A 22,098-nucleotide genomic window follows, 5' to 3' on the forward strand; every position below is an offset into this window, starting at 1 on the left:
AAGTGCCCCATATGCGTATTTATTTAGTGATAATGACCGACTGACTGTACACTGTAAAAAAAAAAAAGATCGAGATTTTAACGGTAAAAGACTAAAAATGCTTCTATATAATCTATAAAACCTAAAATTTTGCTTCCGTGTTCTATTTTTCGGCAAATTGAACGGGTTTTTCTTTTTACAGTGTATTTCGGCAATCGCCTTGTTAATAGACGAGACTCTAGATCAAAATGATGAAAGTAAGACAGTACTACGGTGGAAATGTATAATATGCTATAAAAAAAAAAAAACTAATGCTGTACTAAATGTTTTCATTGCCGTTATACCACTGTCATACTCAAAGTGCTGTCAGGGACACAGCTGATTTGGGGTCAGCCGTGGCACGTGATGCTTTTGGTGTCACCGAGGATAGAGCGCGTGCCAATTAAAGGGGAGGATTCCTTTGACGGCGTGCGCGCCTACATGACGTCAAGCGCCCTGCTCAACTACAGGGAAATAGAAACCTAGAAGAGAATTTTCAGGGATCCGTCCAAATAAAAGCACTCGTTACCATGACCGAAGAAAATATATTTCTGTTCGTCCCGAATTTGATTGGTGAGTCAATCGAACGAGTGCGGATCGTCAGCGCGCGACAGAGTTCGGCGCACGTTTCACCGCGGCTGCCTGACTGATAATAGTTATTTCGTTAAAAACATATGTATATAAAGGTCGCGGATGTTTTGTTTAAATATGCGTAGAGTCTGTAAGACTGTACTAGCGTCTAGTCTGCATGATCGTTGTGTTTTACAGCGGTTGTTTTGACTTCTGACTTCCTGCGGATGTTTGACATAATGCTATATAGGCTGTCACTGTAATGCACTAACGTTAGACTAGACTGAGTGAAGCTCGTTTAATATGGCACATTCATCCACTAATAGTACTGTCAATGTAGTATAAAAGATTTAAAGTCGACATGAAACACAAATTCACCCTATTTTATATATGCATGATGTGAACAATTTAATCCGTGTGCATGTTTCTTTTTTCTTTCTAATTTGACCTCATAAGGTTTATTAAAAATGTCATAACTGGACTTTAGAGTGAAAACGACAGACTTCTCTCTGGTGACATTTGCAGGACTTCTCCAATTATTCAGTCTGCTTAAAATTTGCCCCATTATGCCTTTTCCTATTTCACCATCTGACCAGTCAGAGCAGACGAGTTTAGAGAGACTGAATCCTTTATCGAACCGTTTCAGACACATTGCGAAAAGAGGTGATGCTGCAGTGTATATTATGATTAAAGTGGTTTTGTAGTGGCACATAATTGGGGCACTTTAAATTCTGCATATAGAGTAAATACAGGTTGAATGGGACGCTTTTTCAAAATGGGAATAACTTCTATCTGCCTCCACTTTTGAGTGCAATGCACACATCTCAAAAACAACTATCAATATTACTTCCTTTCCCTCTTGCAGACATCTCTTCTCTGAAGTTTTTTGACGCGTGAGCGGGACAACCTGTCACTTACATTATATCACAAAAATAGCAAACCACAACGATCTAATAAATACCCACCCTACATTTTTTTCTTGTTCAAGAAGCCGTATCACTCATATACATACATCGCGATAGGGTAGAAAAGACTATAGCTACTTCCGTTTTATGCCGACATTAATTCATAGTGCCCGTGTGAATGTACTCTTCCTTTTCATATGCTTTCTTTGAGTCTTTTCCACACTTTCAATAGGATATGCCCGTATTGTACTGGCTCTGATATCCTTCTACTTGATGCCCTGCTGCCCGGGTCCGGCTGTGTTTTGTTACTTACTGAGTGCCCTGTTGGATGCCTTCGATGGACATGCAGCCCGTGCTCTTAATCAAGGTAGTGATCCGCAGCTCTCTGTTATACGTTATTCCTCTGTTTGTGCTTTGCTTACCCTTTGTACCCATCCCTGCCTTTTCCTTAGGTACAAAGTTTGGTGCCATGCTGGACATGTTGACTGACCGTTGTGCCACCATGTGTTTGCTGGTGAATCTGGCACTGCTGTACCCGTCCTACACTTTCCTGTTTCAGCTCAGCATGTGTTTGGACGTGGCCAGCCACTGGCTGCACCTCCACAGGTGTGTTCAATATTTTATCCAATTAAGGCATTAGGCAGTAGTCCTAAAAAGCAATGCATTTTTAAATTATTTTTTGGGTGAAAAGCTTGAAATAAGGTCTGTGGTTGACATAAGCTCAAGATATTTTCACATTTTATACGACAAAAAATGCATAAGTAATACACCACACGTGATTTTTTTTAACTCTTTTACGTCATTTGAAAAAGGCAGTTGCTGACAAGTGGCTAAATGTGGCTACAGAGGTTGTCGGGGACATTAAATGTCATCATGCTGAACAGGAAAACACATCTACTCAATAGTCTGCTTTTTCAGGCTTGTTGTGTTTATAATCACGTTCTTGCTATCTTTTTTAACTCAAACTTTCCAGCTTGTAGATTTTAAATAAAAACTGAAAGAGTTGTTGGACACTTAGTGAAGACAATGAAGTTATACCATTGTGTTGTAGTTTGTTTATAGCTTAACATTAGCTTTTCACTTCTGCCGATTTTATTAATGCTTCAAAATTCATAAAAGTTGGGTTTATTTATTATCATAATGAACAAAATGTGTAAGAATCATGAACTTTTGTTGGTCACAGAGCTTATTTTTTGCAATTATTGCAATGATTAATTATCCAAATATCAGTGGAAAAATCCTAAAGAAAAAGCCCAAAAACTCTTATAATAAGAGGACATGGCAACACTTCAAGAGCGTGCTCTGCGAAGCACCCTTCCAAGCATAAACAAAACACTCTGTCAATGGTGGTTTGGTTAAAATTAAAGGGATAGTTCACCCAAAAATGAAAATTCTGTCAGTATTTACTCACCCTCATGTTGTTACAACCCCGTAAGACCTTCGTTCATCTTCGGAACATGAATTAAGATATTTTTGATGAAATCTGAGAGCTGGATCACTCCTCCATAGGCTTCTTAAGGGATTGACACTTGTTCCCCGAAAAGTTATTAAAGACATCGTTAAAATAGTCCAAGTGACTACAGTGGCTCAATCTTAAGTGTATCAAGCGACGAGAATACTTTTTGTGCGCAAAAACAAACAAAAATAACGACTCTATTTCAACTATTCATTTCCTTCTCTGTTGGCCTCTAGTCAGTTAACTTAGTATGCTCACTATTGGCCGTCGCTGGCCATGTGGGTGATGCGTGTGACGTACAACAACAGAAGCTTACGCTATTACACTAGTTAACTGACTCGAGGCCCACAGAGAAAGAAATGAATAGTTGAAATAAAGTCGTTATTTTTGTGTTTTTTTGCGCACAAAAAGTATTCTCGTCGTTTGATAAACTTAAGATTGAGCCACTGTAGTCACTTTGACTATTTTAACAATGTCTTTAATAACTTTTCCGGGCTGGCCAGTTTCAATCCCTGAAGAAGCCTATGGACTAGTATGGAGGAGTGATCCAGCTCTCAGATTTAATCAAAAATATCTTAATTCGTGTTCCGAAGATGAACGAAGGTCTTACGGGGTTGGAACAACATGAGGGTGAGTAAATACTGACAGAATTTTCATTTTTGGGTGGACTAACCCTTTAAGTCTTTGACAGCTGTAATATTATCTTGGTCAAAAATACGTTAGTAGATACCAAATGCGTGAGAGGCCAGAACATTGCTATGGTTACCGATGTGTCAAGCATTGCTATTTTGGGAGCGAGTTGTGTTCCATACATGCACAAACAATAATTTAGGGGATTAACTCCTAAATTTATGCTATTCCCTCCTGAAACTTTACAGTGTGTACGTGGCCTATAAGCACCAACTGATATGTGCATGCATAAAGCAGTTGATTTAAGACCGTACTTAGAGGCTTAGAAATCTCTCTTCATGATTACAGATGATCTCACCCCAAGCTGGTACACATAGGCATAGGCTACATAGTCATTTGTCTAGACTGGCACTGTTCACTTGTGCAACATGGGACTCCACTGCAACCCCCGCACATAGCTCTCTGATGCACGCTACACTTGTTTAATTGCTAATTTGCTGTCTGCTTTCATTCCTGTGAAATTTCCAAATGAAATACACCTCCATTACTTATATAATACTACTGACAATTGCAGTTTTATTGTTTAAAAAGTCTTGAGCTATATTTGAAAGCACATTCTCTCACATTTATTGGAAGAATTATACCTCTAGACCCCCAGTATTAAAAAGATTTAGATTTACATTGTAACCATTTATATAAATCCTTATTAAAATCAGTAATTTATTTGATGCATATCAGAATATTGGTTAATGTTAATTTCAAATAATCAGACATTATTTTATACATCTTATCTTAGAGTACAAAATGCATCTCCGCTGACCCCTAGCATTCAGCTTCATTATTTAATTTATTTATGCATTTTATAGTAAATGTACCTATGCATAAATCATTGTTAAAGTTAGCATGAAATGGAAATGAAAGCCTTATCTATTACTGGCTGTGATTTTTCTTCTTTCTCTTAGTTCTCAAAATCAATAACCAACACTAATAGATTAGGTAATGCATTTCAGAACATTAGAATATGAATGTAGATACAAATAGTCAGAACTAATAATAAAAAAACTTTCATTGATCTCCACAGACCTCTAGAATCCAATTTTATAATATAATATTTAAATGTATTGTATTTAATTGAAGTATTTCTGTGACCTACATAAATAGTTTTAATAATATGGGTGTCTTTTTTTCTGTTTTTTTTTCTTCCAGTTCCATGATGAAGGGAGCAACTAGTCACAAAACCATTGACCTCTCTGGAAACCCCATCTTACGACTCTACTACACATCCAGGGTAACATCCTCACTCACGCTCATTCACTCACACAGTCAGGAACTCCCATCAAAAGCTTAATGGGTTGTTCTTAAAGTATGCATATCTAGTGAAGAAGTTGAAATGTACTGGCTGTTCTGACATCTGTGTTTTTTCCACAGCCGGTGCTGTTTTTTATGTGTATGGGGAATGAACTGTTCTTCTGTCTGCTTTACATAATGTACTACATCGAGGAACCCCAGGGTGAGAATCAGCAGGCTCTTTCTGACTGTCTTGCTTTATTATTACTTCACTATTCACTAGTTTTATTCATTGAAGTAGTGTTAAATTCATATGTACACACTACAACAAAGTTAAAGGACACAGATTACATTTGACTAAAGTATTGGTTCCATCATATTTTTGAATGACTTCTCTCTTTTTGTCCAGTGTGGCTGCAATGGCTGCTGGGAGTTTGTGCCGTGGTCTCTCTGCTGAAGTCTGGCATAAGTCTCCTCCACCTCATCACCGCCTCCCGCAACATGGCTGCTATCGATGTGGCTGACCGTGAGAAAGAGCGGAGCAAAGCACAATGATAGATGAGAGGATGCACAAAGAAAACAGACAAAGGCAGAGCGAAGATGATGAGCAGAAAAGGTGTTATGAGAACATCGGCAAGTATATATGAGGATGAGTTTGTGGAAATCAATCATGGGACCTTGCAAAGCCTCACTGAGCATTTATATTTATTTGAATTTATAGATTATCAATGGTATGATACCAGGGGAAATACCTTACGAGTTTCATCCATATTCCTGTAGTTGTAATAGTTTCCCATTGCTGTTGATGGAACTAGTTGCACTATGAGTGTACCATATTTATGTCATCTTTGGGGTGTCATCATATTATTTTTTATTTATTTGTTTGGTTTTATTTGTTAATTGAATAATCATGCATAATGTTAATAGGATTTAGAATTGCTCTGCTATTTGGAAATGTTGCTTTTAAACAGCGTTCACTTAAAAGACAGACACATTCCACACTTCAACTGAAAGTCACTTGAGTGTCACTGTATTTGTTGTTTGTTTTATCATTAGTTGTGTGGTGTTTAATTATGAACTGAACTGTCTGTAAATGAGCCTGTTTTTTATTAGACTTTTGTGTTTTCGTTGCAGGTCTATCAAAGAACATTTATCTGTTTGAATATTAGTTTGAACAGTGTGAAGCCATTAGTATATTATACAAGTGGCTCTGCCATTAATTTTGTCCAAAGCCTTCTGAATGTATTATTGGGTTGTGGTAGAGGAGTAGACATACTGTTTTAGAGCTGTTGTTAGATAAATGATCAGAATTATGGGAGTTATATGATTGTGGAGAAAAGTATTTTGTACTGTAACAGGTGATTTAACAATAAAGTTATCCTGACACCAAGATGCAGCTGTTATTTCTTCATTTATTTATTTCAATTACAACAGCCCTGTAGCTGTTACTGATCTGATTATATTCCTTTCAGCCCAGCAAACACAAAACGCTCCCTATATTAGTGTGTACGGTTTCCTTTTGCTGAGTTTCAAGAGCATTTATAATTTAATCCAACATATTGTTTGATGATGTTTTTGGTATGTTTCATGACTACAACAAAGTATGCAAACAAGTCAGCATTTATGTTGCTGGTGTAATGTTCAGTGAACGTTTAAGGAACGTTCTCTGAACCGTGACGTGCACAGCCTAAAATAAACGTTCTATTTCCAGTAAGAAATGCGTCTGAAAAAGCGCCGTTCCGAGAGAAAAATAATATTGCACTGGGAACCAAAAAAACTTTGGTTGGGAGTGTGTCTGATATATGTGTTTTAATCCCATTGGGCGTTTACAATTATTATCGGCAGTGATCTGGAGCCGCTTATTACCGCAGCTGCGTCTGCGTGCGTCTTTGCCTTTAAGGACCTGCGACATTTTCCCCCCATACGAACATCCAGTTGTCTACTACAGATAATCTTTGTGTTGTAGACTTAGGTTTTAGAGAAGAATGCGCTGATGGTTTCTTTTAACTGAACTCGATGTTTATGCTGTAATTTGCGTCGGCCGAACACAAACGCCGAAGGGGCGCGAGAGGACGACACCGCGCTCGAGAGCATCGCGTGGAGGAGGGGACGAAGACACAAGAGGGGGTGTTCACTCAAAATATACTATCCCTTTAAAACAAGGGGGACACGGCGGTGGGGGAGAGATAGCGGGGCAGAGAAGACGGGATAAAAAAAGAAAAGGAAGAAAGAGCGAGGGTGGGAGGGTGAGAGTATTGTAGGGGAAAAAAAGGAAAAAAATGTCATCCTCTCGATTGAAATGCCGAGGCGGAGCCATGGACGACGACCGGTGAACCGCTCGCCAGACACGAATGAGATTTAACGCAACGCCGAGGCTCGCGCAGATGCCGCTCGGGGCCTGGATGGAGAATCTTATAATAAAAAAAAATGATGGAAATATTTTTACCAACGCTATGCTACCGCTGAGAGCAAATGAAACATTAAACTGCCATTGTAATTGTATCATCTTTGCATGAATTATTGCACATCGGTCTAATTAACAAGAAAACATAAAATGCAGCAATTCATTTTATATTAAATTTTAAGCATGATTGGACACTGTTATGTAGCAATGAGGTGTTAATAACATGGACTGTGACTGACAGCTGTCATTTCTTAATGTTTTTTAGTATTTTGAAATAGGGTAAATGGATATTAATTTATGAGTGTCAGAGTAATTTGCATTTTTCACTTTTTACATTTCAATAACATGTCTTCATACATATGGTAGTTTTACATTTTAAATACAAAGCATATATACATATGACAAAATAGTGGAAGAAGTCGTTCGTTGTGGGAGAAAAATCGACTAGTTGATTTCAAACAGCATCTGTCCTGTTCTACACGTCATGATGGATGCAGCTTGGAGCAATTTCCTCTTTCAGGTAAGACAACGATCATATGTCATATAATCATGTGAATATCTATTTTGTTATTTAATTAAAATTCATGTCATAATAGTTAGCATTTGTCCATAATGGCACCGGTGTACTTTCATTCACAAGTTAAGGCAAAAGAATGTTTAAAATCTGTGATTTTGCCCCTTCTCACAGACAACTCCGCCTTCACAGTCCCAAACTGACGCGACCCTCCAATCAGATCTTCTCCCGGAGCTCACGGATCCCGCTCAGGACCCGCCCCCTGAGCACATAGCCCCGCCCCCATCCACGGTGGACACAGCAGCGCTGAATGAGGAACCTGTACCGGGTGAGGGAGGTGCAAAAGAGGACGGTGGGAAGGGAGAAAACGAGGTTAGACTGTTTGTAGTTGTGACTTTAGTGGCTGCCGGAGATTGGAGAATAATGTAAATGGGTGAGAATGCTGATGGATCCATTTATTTGCAAAGGGTTGGAATATTATTAAGGATGCCTGCACGATTTCTCTCTCCTATAGAGTGCTACAGTTGGGTTCCGGCAGTAAATCATTTTCTCCATAAGGAAATTAATCACCCTTTAGCCACCACCTCCATAACAAACATAAGAGACAGTTGCTGAGAATGTGTTAATGCCAATTTAGGGTCAGAACACCCAAGCAAAGCTAATTCAAGATCTGGACTGATATCTTCTCCAAAACGTTCAAATCAATGTCTTTTTTGTTAATTAAAACTATGTAAAAAATTGGTAATTGAAATAAAAATAAAACATAAAAAAATGAATATATATATATACATTAGATGAAATAATTAAAGGTAAAGAAATGTTGGCAAAAGCTGACATACAAAAATGTATAAAAATAAAACTGATAAATGAATAAGAATAAAATCATAGTTTTTAGATTTTTACTCATAGAACGTGATTTTAACAGGGAACTGGAGCTGGTTGGTTTGGTTCAGTCTTTGAAGTCTGTACTGCGAATCTTTTTCTAATCCATTTGTTGAAAATACTCTAAAAGCAAGAGAATGATAAAATACATAGATAAAGCATTTTTTGCACTTAAGTTGATGCATTAGTGCAACAACAACAAAAATTCCATCCAGTTTTTGTCAGTAAGTGGAGAAAAAGAAACTGGAGAAAAAAATTGCCCATGTGATTTCATTTCTTTTTGTAATTACTGCCTCTAAGCTCTTAAGTAGGAACTTTGAAAGGAGCATAGTATGTTTTTGAATTCCTTCCTAATCCTACCCTAGGTGTTTGTTTTCAACAAATAGACTACACCTGTGTATGCATAGCATACTGAAAGTGTCCTTTAACCTTCTCTTTCCCAGTGAAGCCAGTCACGCGACCAGCCCGGCCTGCACACATCTGCTCCATATGTAATAAGCAGTTTAAGAACAGCTACAACCTGCGGCGTCACCAGTCTGTCCACACTGGAGTGAAGATGAAGGACAGAGCCGCTAGAGAGAAAATAGACGGAGGGAAGGCTGTAGCACGATTGGAGAGGCAGACCATCCCCCTTTCTCTCCTCCAGCTGTCTATACCTGCCTCCATACCCACGGCAGTCGACCCCATGGTCCATCCTTCCCCAATCTGCAATCAGCAGGTAGAAACAGTTGCCGTATCTATCGCCCCGGCAACGGTTGCCATGACAGTGAACCAGCCCCTTCCTACTGCAGTGGTGGTTACTGGGACAATGGTGCAGGTTGGGTTGATTTGTGTCTTTGGTTAATACTTTGCATACCTTTGCTGCACTTCCCTTGTTCTTGCTTTGACTTTTCCCCTCATGCCATTGTCTCTCATTTTTAACTCTATAGGCACTTTTCATAAATTAAAAAATAGGGTCTTAAATTAAAAAAATGGAAACAAATGGTTAGCGGAACAAGGTGCTTAACATATAGAAAAGGTTGATCGTCAAACACAGTAGGTCAAGCTAGATTTGATATGAGCTGTTTTATTTTTCAATTCATTTTATATGAGGTTTTACATTATTGCAACCAGTTTCAGTTATTCCAGCCTTAAGGGTTGAATGGCTAATTTTAGATTAATTGTTTTACCTATCATGTCTCATGACACAAAAATATGACATTTATGACTCTCCAGTAGTAAATGGGACACTAATTTGTATACTATTCATGGAAAGTGCCATTTAACATTATTTAATCATTTTTTCTTTCCCGTAATGAACTAAAATAGTCAGTTTTAAACATTCTACCTCCCAATTCCCAAGACTCTGCAAAAATCAGGCTAAGGCGTCAGCAGTTGTGTAACATGGTCTCATACCTGCTCTCACCTCATTTGTTCAACACTTACAGTCAGTTGGTTAGAAGGTCAGCAAAAATTGTGCTTGTTGTACCCAGAAGACGCTGAAAGATTTGCTGTGGCTCTAAACACAAAAACGTCAGTGCCATAAAATCTGAAATTCTGTTTTTCTGTTTTTCAGGCTGCACCAAACTGCAACATCAATGATAACCTAAGTAATCCCACCCCGATTCAAATATCCATCCCAATAACAAACCCGTTACCCATCAATCCAACTCCCAATCCTAATCCCAATCCCAACCCCAGCCCTAACCCCAATCCAGTCAGGAAGAACCATGCCTGTGAGGCATGTGGGAAGGCGTTCAGGGACGTGTACCATCTTAACCGGCATCGGTTGTCCCATTCGGATGAGAAGCCGTATTCCTGTCCAATCTGCCAACAGCGGTTTAAGAGAAAGGATCGAATGAGTTATCATGTTCGGTCACACCAGGGAGGAGTGGAGAAACCCTACGTGTGTCCGCACTGCGCCAAGGGCTTCTCACGGTAAGAGGAAAAGCTTTGCTCACCTGCACACTAGTTGCATAAACATACTTCATCCATCAGTGAGCTGAGATTATGAGGACAAACTGTGTATCAGGCCAATCCACAGCAGGTTTCAACAGTGAGCATTATACTGCAGTTCTGACAACTGAAAGCTATGGAGAAATGACCTAATTACTAATTTGAGACTGAAAATTGGTTAGTGATGAGGAAAAAATGACCTGTCTGTATTTATCAATCTGTCTCATATATTTCAACACACATCTACATCCATATGCAGAGCACTACAGTAAGTCGAGCCAATAATAAAAACAATTATTTAGCCTGGTCTCATTTTCACTTGACCTTAGACCTATAAAGTAACATTACTATTTTTAATGTTTTTGAAAGAAGTCTCTCATCAAGCCTGCATTTATTTGATCAAAAATACAGAAAAAACAGTAATATTGTGAAATATTATTACAATTTAAAATAACGTTTTTCTATTTTAATATACTTTAAAATGTAATCTATTCCTGTGATGCAAAGCTGAATTTTCAGCATCATTATTCCAGTCTTCAGTGTCACATGATCCTTCTGAAATCATTCAAATATTATGATGATATCAATATTTCTATTTGAAATATATTCTGTTCTTTTTAACTTTTTATTCATCAATAAATCCTGAAAATATAAGTAAAAATATTAAGCAGCACAACTGTTTTCATAATTGACAATAACTGAGTATCAAATCAGTATATTAGAATGATTTCTGAAAATAGAATGTTACAAAACATTTCTAGTTCTAGAAATGTATTTTTAGAGTCCTGGAAAAAAAATACTCAAAAAAAGATTTACTTTTGAATGTAAGATGGTTTGGTTAATAGCATCTGCTACATGAAAATATGTATATTAACAAAAACAACTGTGCAACCCATGACATCCTGCTGTTTTAAAGGAGCCCTGATGCTACAGACAGATCTCTGCTGACCCTCCTCTAGTTCATATAGAGATGAAGTGCAGCACGCACGCACACACACACACACACACACACACACACACACACACACACACACACACACACACACACACACACACACACACACACACACACACACACACACACACACACACACACACACACACACACACACACACACACACACACACACACAAGGGTCTCTGCTGGTTACTGTGGTTTTGTGCGTATTGTATTCTTTGGCTGAGCCCTCTCTCTGTCTCCTCCAGGCCTGACCATCTTAACAGTCATGTGCGACAGGTGCACTCTACAGAAAGACCCTTCAAATGTCCGGTAATACAGATACAGCTCTACTCTTCTAGTCTCTGTCTTCCTCTCTCTATTTTTCTTTCTCTTACTCTGAGAAAGATGTGCCTTTGATTACCTCTATTTTTCCTCAGACTTTAAAACAAAAAAAAGTGTTCATTTCTTTACTTTGATCTCCTGTTATCTTTTATTATTATCATTTATTTATTAAACAAAACACTTTTGTGAATGTGTATCTTTAACTATGCTGTAATATTAAACTACTGTTCAAAAGTTTGAGGTCAGTTAAATTGTTATATGTTTTTAAAAGAAGTCTCTTATTTTCACCAAGGCTGCATTTATTTGACCAGTTATACAGTAAAAACAGTATTATTGTAAACAATATTAAATAATACTACAATTTAAAATAACCTTCACTCACATTTTTTTAGGAAAGAAATTAATACTTTTATTCAGCATTAAATTGATCAGAAGTAAAAGAAAAAGCTTTTTTACAAAAAAAAAAAATGTAATACTTGTTTATTTTAACTTTCTTTTCATAAAAGAATCCTGAAAGAAATATGTAAATTTTCCACAAAAATATTAAGCATCACAAGTGTTTTCAACATTGATTATAAAAGAAAAATGGTTCTTTAGCTAGCACCAAATCTTAGAATGATTTTTGAAGGGTCATGTGACACTGAGGACTGGAGTAATGATCCTGAAAATTCAGTTTTGCTTCACAGGAATTATTTACGTTTTAAAATATATATTCAAATAGAATTATTTATTTTTTTAATTGTAAAATTATTTCACAATATCAATGTTTTGTATTTTTGATCAAATAAATGTAGCTTTGGAAAGCCTTGGACCCGAATATTATTTTAAATTATCCTGCCTTGTTTGTTTTGGCTCTTTATCAAACTTCAGGCCGTTTTATTACAGTATTGCAGAGCTCTTGCATGTGCTTCTCTGCTCATGTGTGAAGACGTGTATGTGGGCTGCAGCCATATGTGTCTGGCAGTGTGTGTGTGTCGAGGATGAGTCATGATGTGCGTGATGAAGGCGAATGGGGATAGAGCTGGAATACCATAATGAAGATTGTGTTTGATGAACCGTGTTTTTGTTTGTGCAGACCTGCGAATCCGCGTTCGCTACTAAAGACCGGTTACGAGCTCATATGATCAGACACGAGGACAAGGTTCCCTGCCACATCTGTGGGAAACTTCTCTCCCCTGCTTACATCACAGATCATATGAGGGTCCACAACCAATCACAGCATCACATCTGCCACCTCTGCAACCGCAGTGAGTCATTGATTATTTCATTTGTGGTTACCTTTTATTATTATATTATAATCTGTTTATTTAATTAACTTATTTATTTAAATTTTTTTTGAATGTTTATCTTTAAATATGATGTAATACACACTGCTGTTCAAACGTTTGGTGTCAGTACATTTTTTTATGTTTTTGAAAGAAGTCTCTTATTCTCTGCATTTATTTGATCATAAATTTAGTAATATTTGACCGAATATAAAACAGTAATATTGTGGAATATTGCAATTTAAATGAACCGTTTTCTATTTTAATATATTTTAAAATGTAATTTATTCCTGTGATGCAAAGCTGAATTTTTAATTACTCCAGTCTTCGGTGTAACATGATCCTGCAGAAATCATTCTAATATGATGATTTGCTGCTCAAGAAACTTTAATTATTATTATTAATGTTGAAAACAGTGGCGCTGCTTAATATTTATGTGGAAACTGATATTCTTTGATGAATAGAAGGTTAAAAAACAGCATTTATTTGAAATAGAAATCTATTGTATTTTTTAAATATTATAAAATTCTTTACTTTTGATTAAATATATATATTTTTTTTAATCTAATGACCTCAAACTTTTAAACGGTAGTGTAAACATCAAGAACATGACAAGTTAGATATAAATTCAGTAACTGGTTTCACCTAATAATTTATTTTTAATTTGTTTGACTTAACCTGATAATTTTAGTGAGTGTCTTTTTATTAAAAACAGCTGTCATTTGCTTGTGAATTGGACTATGCTGGCTGAATGTTTTTGCAGGCAGCCAGTGACATCTTAAAAGAAAGACATGCTGACTATTTATTGTCTTTGTCTTTTGTTTCAGGCTTTTTATTTCATCAAATTTAATTCAGACTTTAACTTTTGTTAATTAACAATTTAATACATAATATTTTACTATGGCTCTGTAGACTGAATCATTTGGCTACTTACTCTTTGGCTCAAAAGACTCTTATGAGCTGATCCTTTTAATTAATTATTTTAAAACACTAACAAATGTTCTATATATAATGAATCATCGGAGTTTAAATAAATAAAAATTAAACTGCATAGTTTGGGCACTGTTGTTCATTTTAAAAATGAATCATTTTATAATGTACAAAGTTAGGAGGTCCCTTGTATAATTTACAGCACTAAGAGACAACAATTACATTTTTCATAAAAAATCATCCCTGTTTCCCGCTAGGTTTCACCACACTGACGTACCTGCGCGTCCACGCTCAGAAGCACCATGGTCAAGAGTGGAAGGAGAGTGGGGTCGGCCGTGGCTCAGGCCCAGGCGGGGTGCTGTTATGCCAGCTGTGTGGGGTACACTGTAAGACGCCCACGCAGCTGCAGGGTCACATGGCCACGCACGCCAACCAAACGGACCCCAACGGTCCTTGCCCCATCAGCAGCAGCAGCAGCAGCAGTTCAGTGCAGACAGTGGGCACAGCCACTCCTGTATCCAGCACTCCAATCACAGTTGGGCTGCTGGTGACTGACTGCTCCAGCATTGCTCCTCAGAGCCACAGCTAGCCCACAGCACAGCACAAGGAGGGAGGGAGGGCGGGATGGATGAAGCGGGATTTATGGGTGGGAGGGGAGAAAAATGTGCAAGATGATGGGCCTAAGCTGGACAGGTGAGCAAAGGAATTTTAGATTGATATATCAGATATTCACAATATATTTGCCATGATTTTGCTGCCACATAATTGAAAGTTGCAGAGATTTTAATGCAATTTTAAATTTGGCCATTCATTTTCCTAAAGACTGATTCCATGATCTCTGCTTGTCTTCCGATTAGTGGATGTTTTATTATTCGTATTAAGTTTGTTTCATTTCTGTGAATCAGTTCACACTGCCATTTAAATTAGGGATGCACCGATATGAACATTTATGCCTATACCGATTATTTTAGTTTGAAACAAGAAAACCGATATATTGGCCGATAAATCTAAATCCAAATTTTGATGTAATTTTTGAGAGCCTGATTACAAAAACAAAAGTTTCACCATTAAAATCCATGTCCCAAGCACACAATAGTAATGTTCTATATGACAGACTTGCGCAGCACATGTTGCATTTAACTGTCATATTTCAAGCAATTCAAAACCATCAGGGTGAACAGTGCGCATCTGAAGTGTAATAAATGTAAAAAAGGGAAATAATTCATTGTTTATCGGCTTTAATATATCGGCAAAATGTTCCTATTGGGCCAATAACGATAACATTAAAAATAATCATATATCGACCGATACCGATATGGTGCATCGTGCATCCCTAATTTAAATGAATCAACAATTTGGTCAAAGTCTGCATTCATTTGATAAATAATTCAGTAAAAGCAGTAATACTGTGAAATATTTTAGAATTTAAAATTTAAAACTGTTTTCTGTTTGAATCTGTTATAAATGCAATTTATTCCTGTGTTGGTAAAGCTGAATTTTCAGCATCATTACTCCAGTCTGTCACATGATCCTTTAGAAATCAATCTAATATGATGATGATTTGATGATCAAGAAACATTCATCATCTTCAAATGCCTTTACTGGTCAAAAAATGATTGTCCAAAAAACATCTTTAAAAAAGATAAAACCTCCCACATTTCTAGCCACTGAAGAGAAAATGAATAAATAATTTGATATGTATTTTTTAAGCTATATCACTCCGTACTAATTTTAAATGATAAAAAAAAATCTGTTTTTGTAATTTATATTGTCCACATTTTTGATGTAACCTCACCTGTTTTCTCACTCCACAAGGATTGCCATACAAACCTGCCCCTCCCATCCACCTCAAATCATGCTGCCACGGTACTAGACATGAACGACTCTCCTCAAAACAAGTGTGACTTTTGAATGAACTCAAGAAACATGAACCTGCTTCAGATTCACTTATGTGCAGACCGAGCAGCAAGTCTCACTGGATAGCGTATTCTTTGATCTGGTCTGATGGATACAGTCTAAAGTTGTTTTGAAGAAGAGCCTGCGAGGATCTGATAGACAACTGGTTTGGGTGTCGCTACATTTTCCTTCAAAGTCCCATTGGAGAGATCACTGGTTTTAAATGTAGGCTGTTATTAAGTGCTGTCCCAGTTCATTATTTAAAAAAAAAATCCACTGTTGAGGAATGTAGAGCACTGAGAGGAATCGACACATTATGCATCCCAACCATTTCCTTATATTATAATGGCTCATATCTACATGATCTTGAAGTTTAGGAAGAGGTGCATTTTATAAATGAATTTAAGAGATTATTCCATCATAAATGATCTTGACATGAATGACAACATTTAAGGGGATCAAATATAGTGCCATTTCCTCTCATTTAAACGTGGTCACAAGTACAAAATATTTATATTTGCAATGTACATAGCATACGTGAATACTAAAAATGTGTCTATTGTTCATGGCCTCCTTTGATATTTTTCTCATTGATATGGATTTTTTTGACTCAAGATGTTATACAAATGTAACAATGTTGATTATATTGAATAAGATCTGTAACCTATGTTTTCAATTCTGTTTGTGTTGATGCTTGTTTAACGCCAATATGTGTTGGTGTCGATGTGCTCCTATCCTAATTAATCTATGTATAATGAACATGCACCTAATTATACTGAATTTAACTATTGCCGTCTCGCTTGCTTTATTGAGGATATCATGTGTATGTGCATTTATCTTTTTAATAACATTTTATGTTATTAAAAAACGATCTAATATAAAATAAATATAGCACAAAACATCAAATGCATGTCCCACCTCAGAGGTCTCGACCTTTAAAACTATACAACAATTAATATCATAGGTCATAATATTTTATATATTTAGCATATGTTTTTAGTTTTAACGCGCTAAGACCCTAAGGGTTTTTAAGGCCACCTGGCACTATGTTGATATTTTTGCTTCTGGAATGGTCAATTTTCATAGCAGAGTAAAGAGAGACATATTTCTGGATTCTATAGATTCTCACCTACAATGTGGATGCATTGAAAATACACTTTTTGAGACAATTATATGAGTTATTGTGTGATATATCACCAAGAAATACAAAAACAGAAATAATTTTTTTTGTTTTTATTAAATAAAAATATGAAACATAAACAAAGGATTTTACAACAACAAAAAAATTCCCCAAAGGCTTTAGAACACTTGCAAAAAAATTGGGTGAAAAAATATAAAGAAAAAAGAAATATTTACATTTCTGTAACTGTAGTCACCATACTTTTTTAGTGAACAAAACAGAAATAAGAATATGAAGGGAACCCAATGGTCATTAGAATGGAATATTCTCAGTCTATATGTACAAAATATACAAAAACCACCCCTAGATGGCACTGTGCACTGCGCACTGCATTGGAAAGTTGAAATATTGATGTGCTTTTCTTACATGTGCCACATTTGAAAGCAGTTGCGCTCTGGCTGCAGGCAGAGTGGCACATCACACTCATTACACTTCCATGAGGTGTCTTTTCTTAGGAGCCCATCCGCCTTGCATTTCTCACACCTCAGCCTTGTAACTGGAGTGGAGATTGGCACAGGTGTATGCCCAGTTCTCCTTTGTACAGGAACAGCCCCGACTGTGACACCACACAGCTCAGCCACGAGCTGCTCCACGTAGGCCCTGTGGGTGGTGAGCTTGTTGGCTGGTGTGTTCCTCAGCTTTTGGATTTCTCTGTACATTATGAAGCCATTCGTCACAGCAATGTCAATAAAATGAAAAAACATGGTTCTGTACCATCTTCTTGTTGTGTGGTGCACTGAATAGTACTGGATCAGCTGGTCTGATAAGTCCACACCCCCCATGTAGATGTTGTAATCAACAATCGGTTTTGGTACTGGTATGTTTATCTCCTCCCAGGATCCATCCCCCTTTTTCTGCTTCCTCTTGACAGTGTCCCCATCATAAGCAACATGGACACTGCTGCACATTGCCACCTCCCTGTTGTCCATCCACTTAGTGAAGAGAAGGTCATCTTCTCTTATCCACCTGAGAGTTCCTCTGGGGGATTTCTTGGGCAGTTGGTATAGTTTCGTTTTTGGAGCATCCATCCTCCCTTCACGTATGGTTCCACAGGCTCCGAAATTGAGGGACAGCAGGTGCCTGAAGAGTTTTGGGCTGGTGTAAAAATTATCACAGTAGAGGTGATAACCACTGCCTAGGAAAGATGGCCTCATCAATTCCACCACAGAGTCAAATGAGAGCCCTTGCCCAGAGGCCAACCTGCTTTTACCTGTGTAAATGCTGAAGTCACAGGAATAACCGTTGCTGGAGTCTGCGAGCACAAACAGCTTTATCCCCCATTTGGTGGGTTTCGCCTTCATGTACTGGGTCATCCCAGTTCTTGCCTTGGTGGCCACCATCCTCTCATCAATGGAAAGCTGCTTCCTGGGATGGTAGGCAGACTGACAGGCGGCCTTTATTTCAGTCATCAGTGGCTTCAAACGAAAGAGTGTGTCATACTCATCTGGCTGAGTGTGCTTCTTTCGGTCATTCACAACACCTTCCTCTGGGTCACTCATATGGATATTCCAAGATATGGCACAGAACCTATCCCTTGACATCACAGTGCTTGGAAAATTCACAGAAAAAATGTTTTTTCTCTTCCAATAGTCACTTACTGCTGGGAGCTTTAGAACTCCCATGTACAGAACCAAGCCAATGAATTTGAACATCTCCGCAGGGTTGATGTTGGTCCACTTGTACCTTTTCCCAGCAGCAATGTTTCTCTCGGCCAGCTTGTTTGTGTTGGCACACAATGTCCTGACTGAATCAGCACTAAAAAAGTGCTTGAAAAGGCCAAGGGGGCTTTGCTCTATGGAGGTGTCCAATTGCACTCCAGGTTCACGTCTGGGGCAAAACCTGTGTGGAATGGGGGCCACATCAGGATCATTTTCAGTCTTCCATCCTTGTTCCAGCTGGTCTGGTGGTGGTGCTGGACATCGGACAGGTGAAAGTGACTGCCTCCTTCCCCAAGGACGCGACCTCAAGCCAGGGGTCGCAGATGATGTTGGTGGTTCTGTGGCAGTGCTGGAGGAGCCGGGCCGAGGAGGATAAATGGATCTGCGGGCTGCAGGAGGAAACCTTGATCTGCGGGCTGCAGGAGGAAACCTTGATCTGCGGGCTGCAGGAGGAAACCTTGATCTGCGGGCTGCAGGAGGAAACCTTGATCGGCGGGCTGCAGGAGGAGACCTTGATCGACGGAATGCAGGAGGAAACCTTGATCTGCGGGCTGCAGGAGGAAACCTTGATCGGCGGGCTGCAGGAGGAGCAGAAGCGGTGCTGGATGGAAATGGGCGAGCGGTCGGGGTCATGGGTTCAGCAGATGTACTCGGCTGCTCTGCAGTTTCCTGATTTAGACTATAACACACAGATTTTGTCATTAGTTTAGATTCCCACATATCAAAAGTTGTACAGCCTTACTAATAAAGATTAGCTATTTATCATCATGTGTGCATATTTTATGTTCAACTCATAGGACTAACTACAAAATTATTACTGGTGCCTTTATCATAGTATATGAGTAAATACAATGTCTAAAACCCCCTCCCATGTAGACAAAATAGTACAGGCCTTGGATAAGGCTTACTGCACTATTATTTCTAAAAAGCTACAAAAATGTTTCCCTAAAAAAACATTACAATAAAATGCAAAGAGTAAATACAATGTCTAAAGCAAACCCCCTCTCATATAGACAAATAGTACAGGCCTTAGATAACTCCCTGTACCATTATTTCTGAAAAACTACAATAACATTTTCCTAAAAAAACATTACAATAAAATAGACAAAAAAAGTAAACGAAATAGCTTATAAACGAAGATGATTACTTGCGGCCAAAACGCGCACATTGTTTGATTGCGCACATCGCGCACATGGCGCACATTGTTTGATTGCGCACATGGCGCACATGGTTTGATTGCGCACATGGCGCACATGGTTTGATTGCGCACATGGCGCACATGGTTTGATTGCGCACATGGCGCACATGGTTTGATTGCGCACATGGCGCACATGGTTTGATTGCGCACATGGCGCACATGGTTTGATTGCGCACATGGCGCACATGGTTTGATTGCGCACATGGCGCACATGGTTTGATTGCGCACATGGCGCACATTGTTTGATTGCGCACATGGCGCACATTGTTTGATTGCGCACATGGCGCACATTGTTTGATTGCGCACATGGCGCACATTGTTTGATTGCGCACATGGCGCACATTGTTTGATTGCGCACATGGCGCACATGGTTTGATTGCGCACATGGCGCACATTGTTTGATTGCGCACATGGCGCACATGGTTTGATTGCGCACATGGTTTGATTGCGCACATGGCGCACATGGTTTGATTGCGCACATGGTTTGATTGCGCACATGGCGCACATGGTTTGATTGCGCACATGGCGCACATGGTTTGATTGCGCACATGGCGCACATGGTTTGATTGCGCACATGGATTGCGCACATGGTTTGATTGCGCACATGGATTGCGCACATGGTTTGATTGCGCACATGGATTGCGCACATGGTTTGATTGCGCACATGGATTGCGCACATTGTTTGATTGCGCACATGGATTGCGCACATTGTTTGATTGCGCACATGGATTGCGCACATTGTTTGATTGCGCACATGGCGCACATTGTTTGATGGCGCACATTGTTTGATGGCGCACATTGTTTGATGGCGCACATTGTTTGATGGCGCACATTGTTTGATGGCGCACATTGTTTGATGGCGCACATTGTTTGATGGCGCACATTGTTTGATGGCGCACATTGTTTGATGGCGCACATTGTTTGATGGCGCACATTGTTTGATGGCGCACATTGTTTGATGGCGCACATTGTTTGATGGCGCACATTGTTTGATTGCGCACATTGTTTGATTGCGCACATTGTTTGATTGCGCACATTGTTTGATTGCGCACATTGTTTGATTGCGCACATGGCGCACATTGTTTGATTGCGCACATGGCGCACATTGTTTGATTGCGCACATGGCGCACATTGTTTGATTGCGCACATGGCGCACATTGTTTGATTGCGCACATGGCGCACATTGTTTGATTGCGCACATGGCGCACATTGTTTGATTGCGCACATGGCGCACATTGTTTGATTGCGCACATGGCGCACATTGTTTGATTGCGCACATGGCGCACATTGTTTGATTGCGCACATGGCGCACATTGTTTGATTGCGCACATGGCGCACATTGTTTGATTGCGCACATGGCGCACATTGTTTGATTGCGCACATGGCGCACATTGTTTGATTGCGCACATTGTTTGATTGCGCACATTGTTTGATTTTGCGCACGGCACACATTGTCAGGGCTCTCAAGTTTTATCAAAAGTTTAGAGTGAGATTTAGGGGAGGAGCCACCCAAATATTTGCAGCAGCGGTCCCTCGACCCAACCAAATGCGCTTCAATTTTTGCTAGCAGTTCAATTTTGCCTATTGTTCATAATTGACCAGCACAAATGGAAATTATAACAATTGTTAAATCTGATAAAAAGACAAATTCATCCAAATAAAATAAATAGTTATATTTAAAAAATACAAATTTATTGAAAAATAAAAATAAATTTGACCCCAAACAAGCCAGCTGAACATCAGTGCTCAATGTACATAACATTGTGTCGTAACAACTTGCCCTGAGCATGTATGTCAAGACCAGGGACGTGCACAGGGGGGTTGCTCAGGTTGCCCGGGCAACTGCCCACATGCCCTTCTCGACTCAGGTTGCCCTTCCGAGAAAAAAATAATAAAAATCGTACAATGGCTGCAGAATTTCACATAGGCCTAGATACATTTTTTATTTATTTTTTTTTAAATCGCAAAGCCTCATTCACTTCCATTCGTGCACCGAAAGTGAAAGTCAGTAAGGGAAGGGCAAACTGTTTACGTGGCTGCAGCGCTGCACGCGACCGGTGCGTAAGACCCCACAAATTACTTAAGGCC

The 22,098-nt window shown here is 38.8% G+C and overlaps 2 protein-coding genes across 3 annotated transcripts; both read left to right on the plus strand.

The window, feature by feature from the left end:
- Positions 1-432: 432 nt before the first annotated feature.
- On the plus strand, positions 433-6,256 carry cdipt (CDP-diacylglycerol--inositol 3-phosphatidyltransferase (phosphatidylinositol synthase)). Its single transcript, XM_077212234.1, has 6 exons — positions 433-591; positions 1,726-1,860; positions 1,946-2,099; positions 4,786-4,867; positions 5,008-5,089; positions 5,276-6,256. Exons 1-6 carry the CDS (start codon positions 549-551, stop codon positions 5,419-5,421), a joined length of 642 nt encoding a protein of 213 aa, XP_077068349.1. The 5' UTR covers positions 433-548; the 3' UTR covers positions 5,422-6,256.
- A 483-nt stretch (positions 6,257-6,739) lies between these two features.
- On the plus strand, positions 6,740-16,764 carry maza (MYC-associated zinc finger protein a (purine-binding transcription factor)). Of its 2 annotated transcripts, XM_077212210.1 has the most exons (8): positions 6,740-7,790; positions 7,959-8,112; positions 9,110-9,483; positions 10,222-10,583; positions 11,808-11,871; positions 12,959-13,130; positions 14,336-14,771; positions 15,894-16,764. In XM_077212210.1, exons 1-7 carry the CDS (start codon positions 7,755-7,757, stop codon positions 14,665-14,667), a joined length of 1,494 nt encoding a protein of 497 aa, XP_077068325.1. In that variant the 5' UTR covers positions 6,740-7,754; the 3' UTR covers positions 14,668-14,771; positions 15,894-16,764. The 2 variants fall into 2 exon arrangements, with proteins under 2 accessions (XP_077068325.1, XP_077068326.1); XM_077212211.1 differs by lacking the exon at positions 15,894-16,764 and having other exon boundaries at positions 7,607-7,790; positions 9,110-9,384; positions 14,336-14,687.
- Positions 16,765-22,098: the final 5,334 nt, after the last annotated feature.

This window comes from Siphateles boraxobius, unplaced genomic scaffold, assembly GCF_051911475.1.
Source record: "Siphateles boraxobius isolate OS27281-9 unplaced genomic scaffold, OSU_SipBor_1 66, whole genome shotgun sequence".
In the NCBI taxonomy this organism is placed as follows: Eukaryota; Metazoa; Chordata; class Actinopteri; order Cypriniformes; family Leuciscidae; genus Siphateles; species Siphateles boraxobius.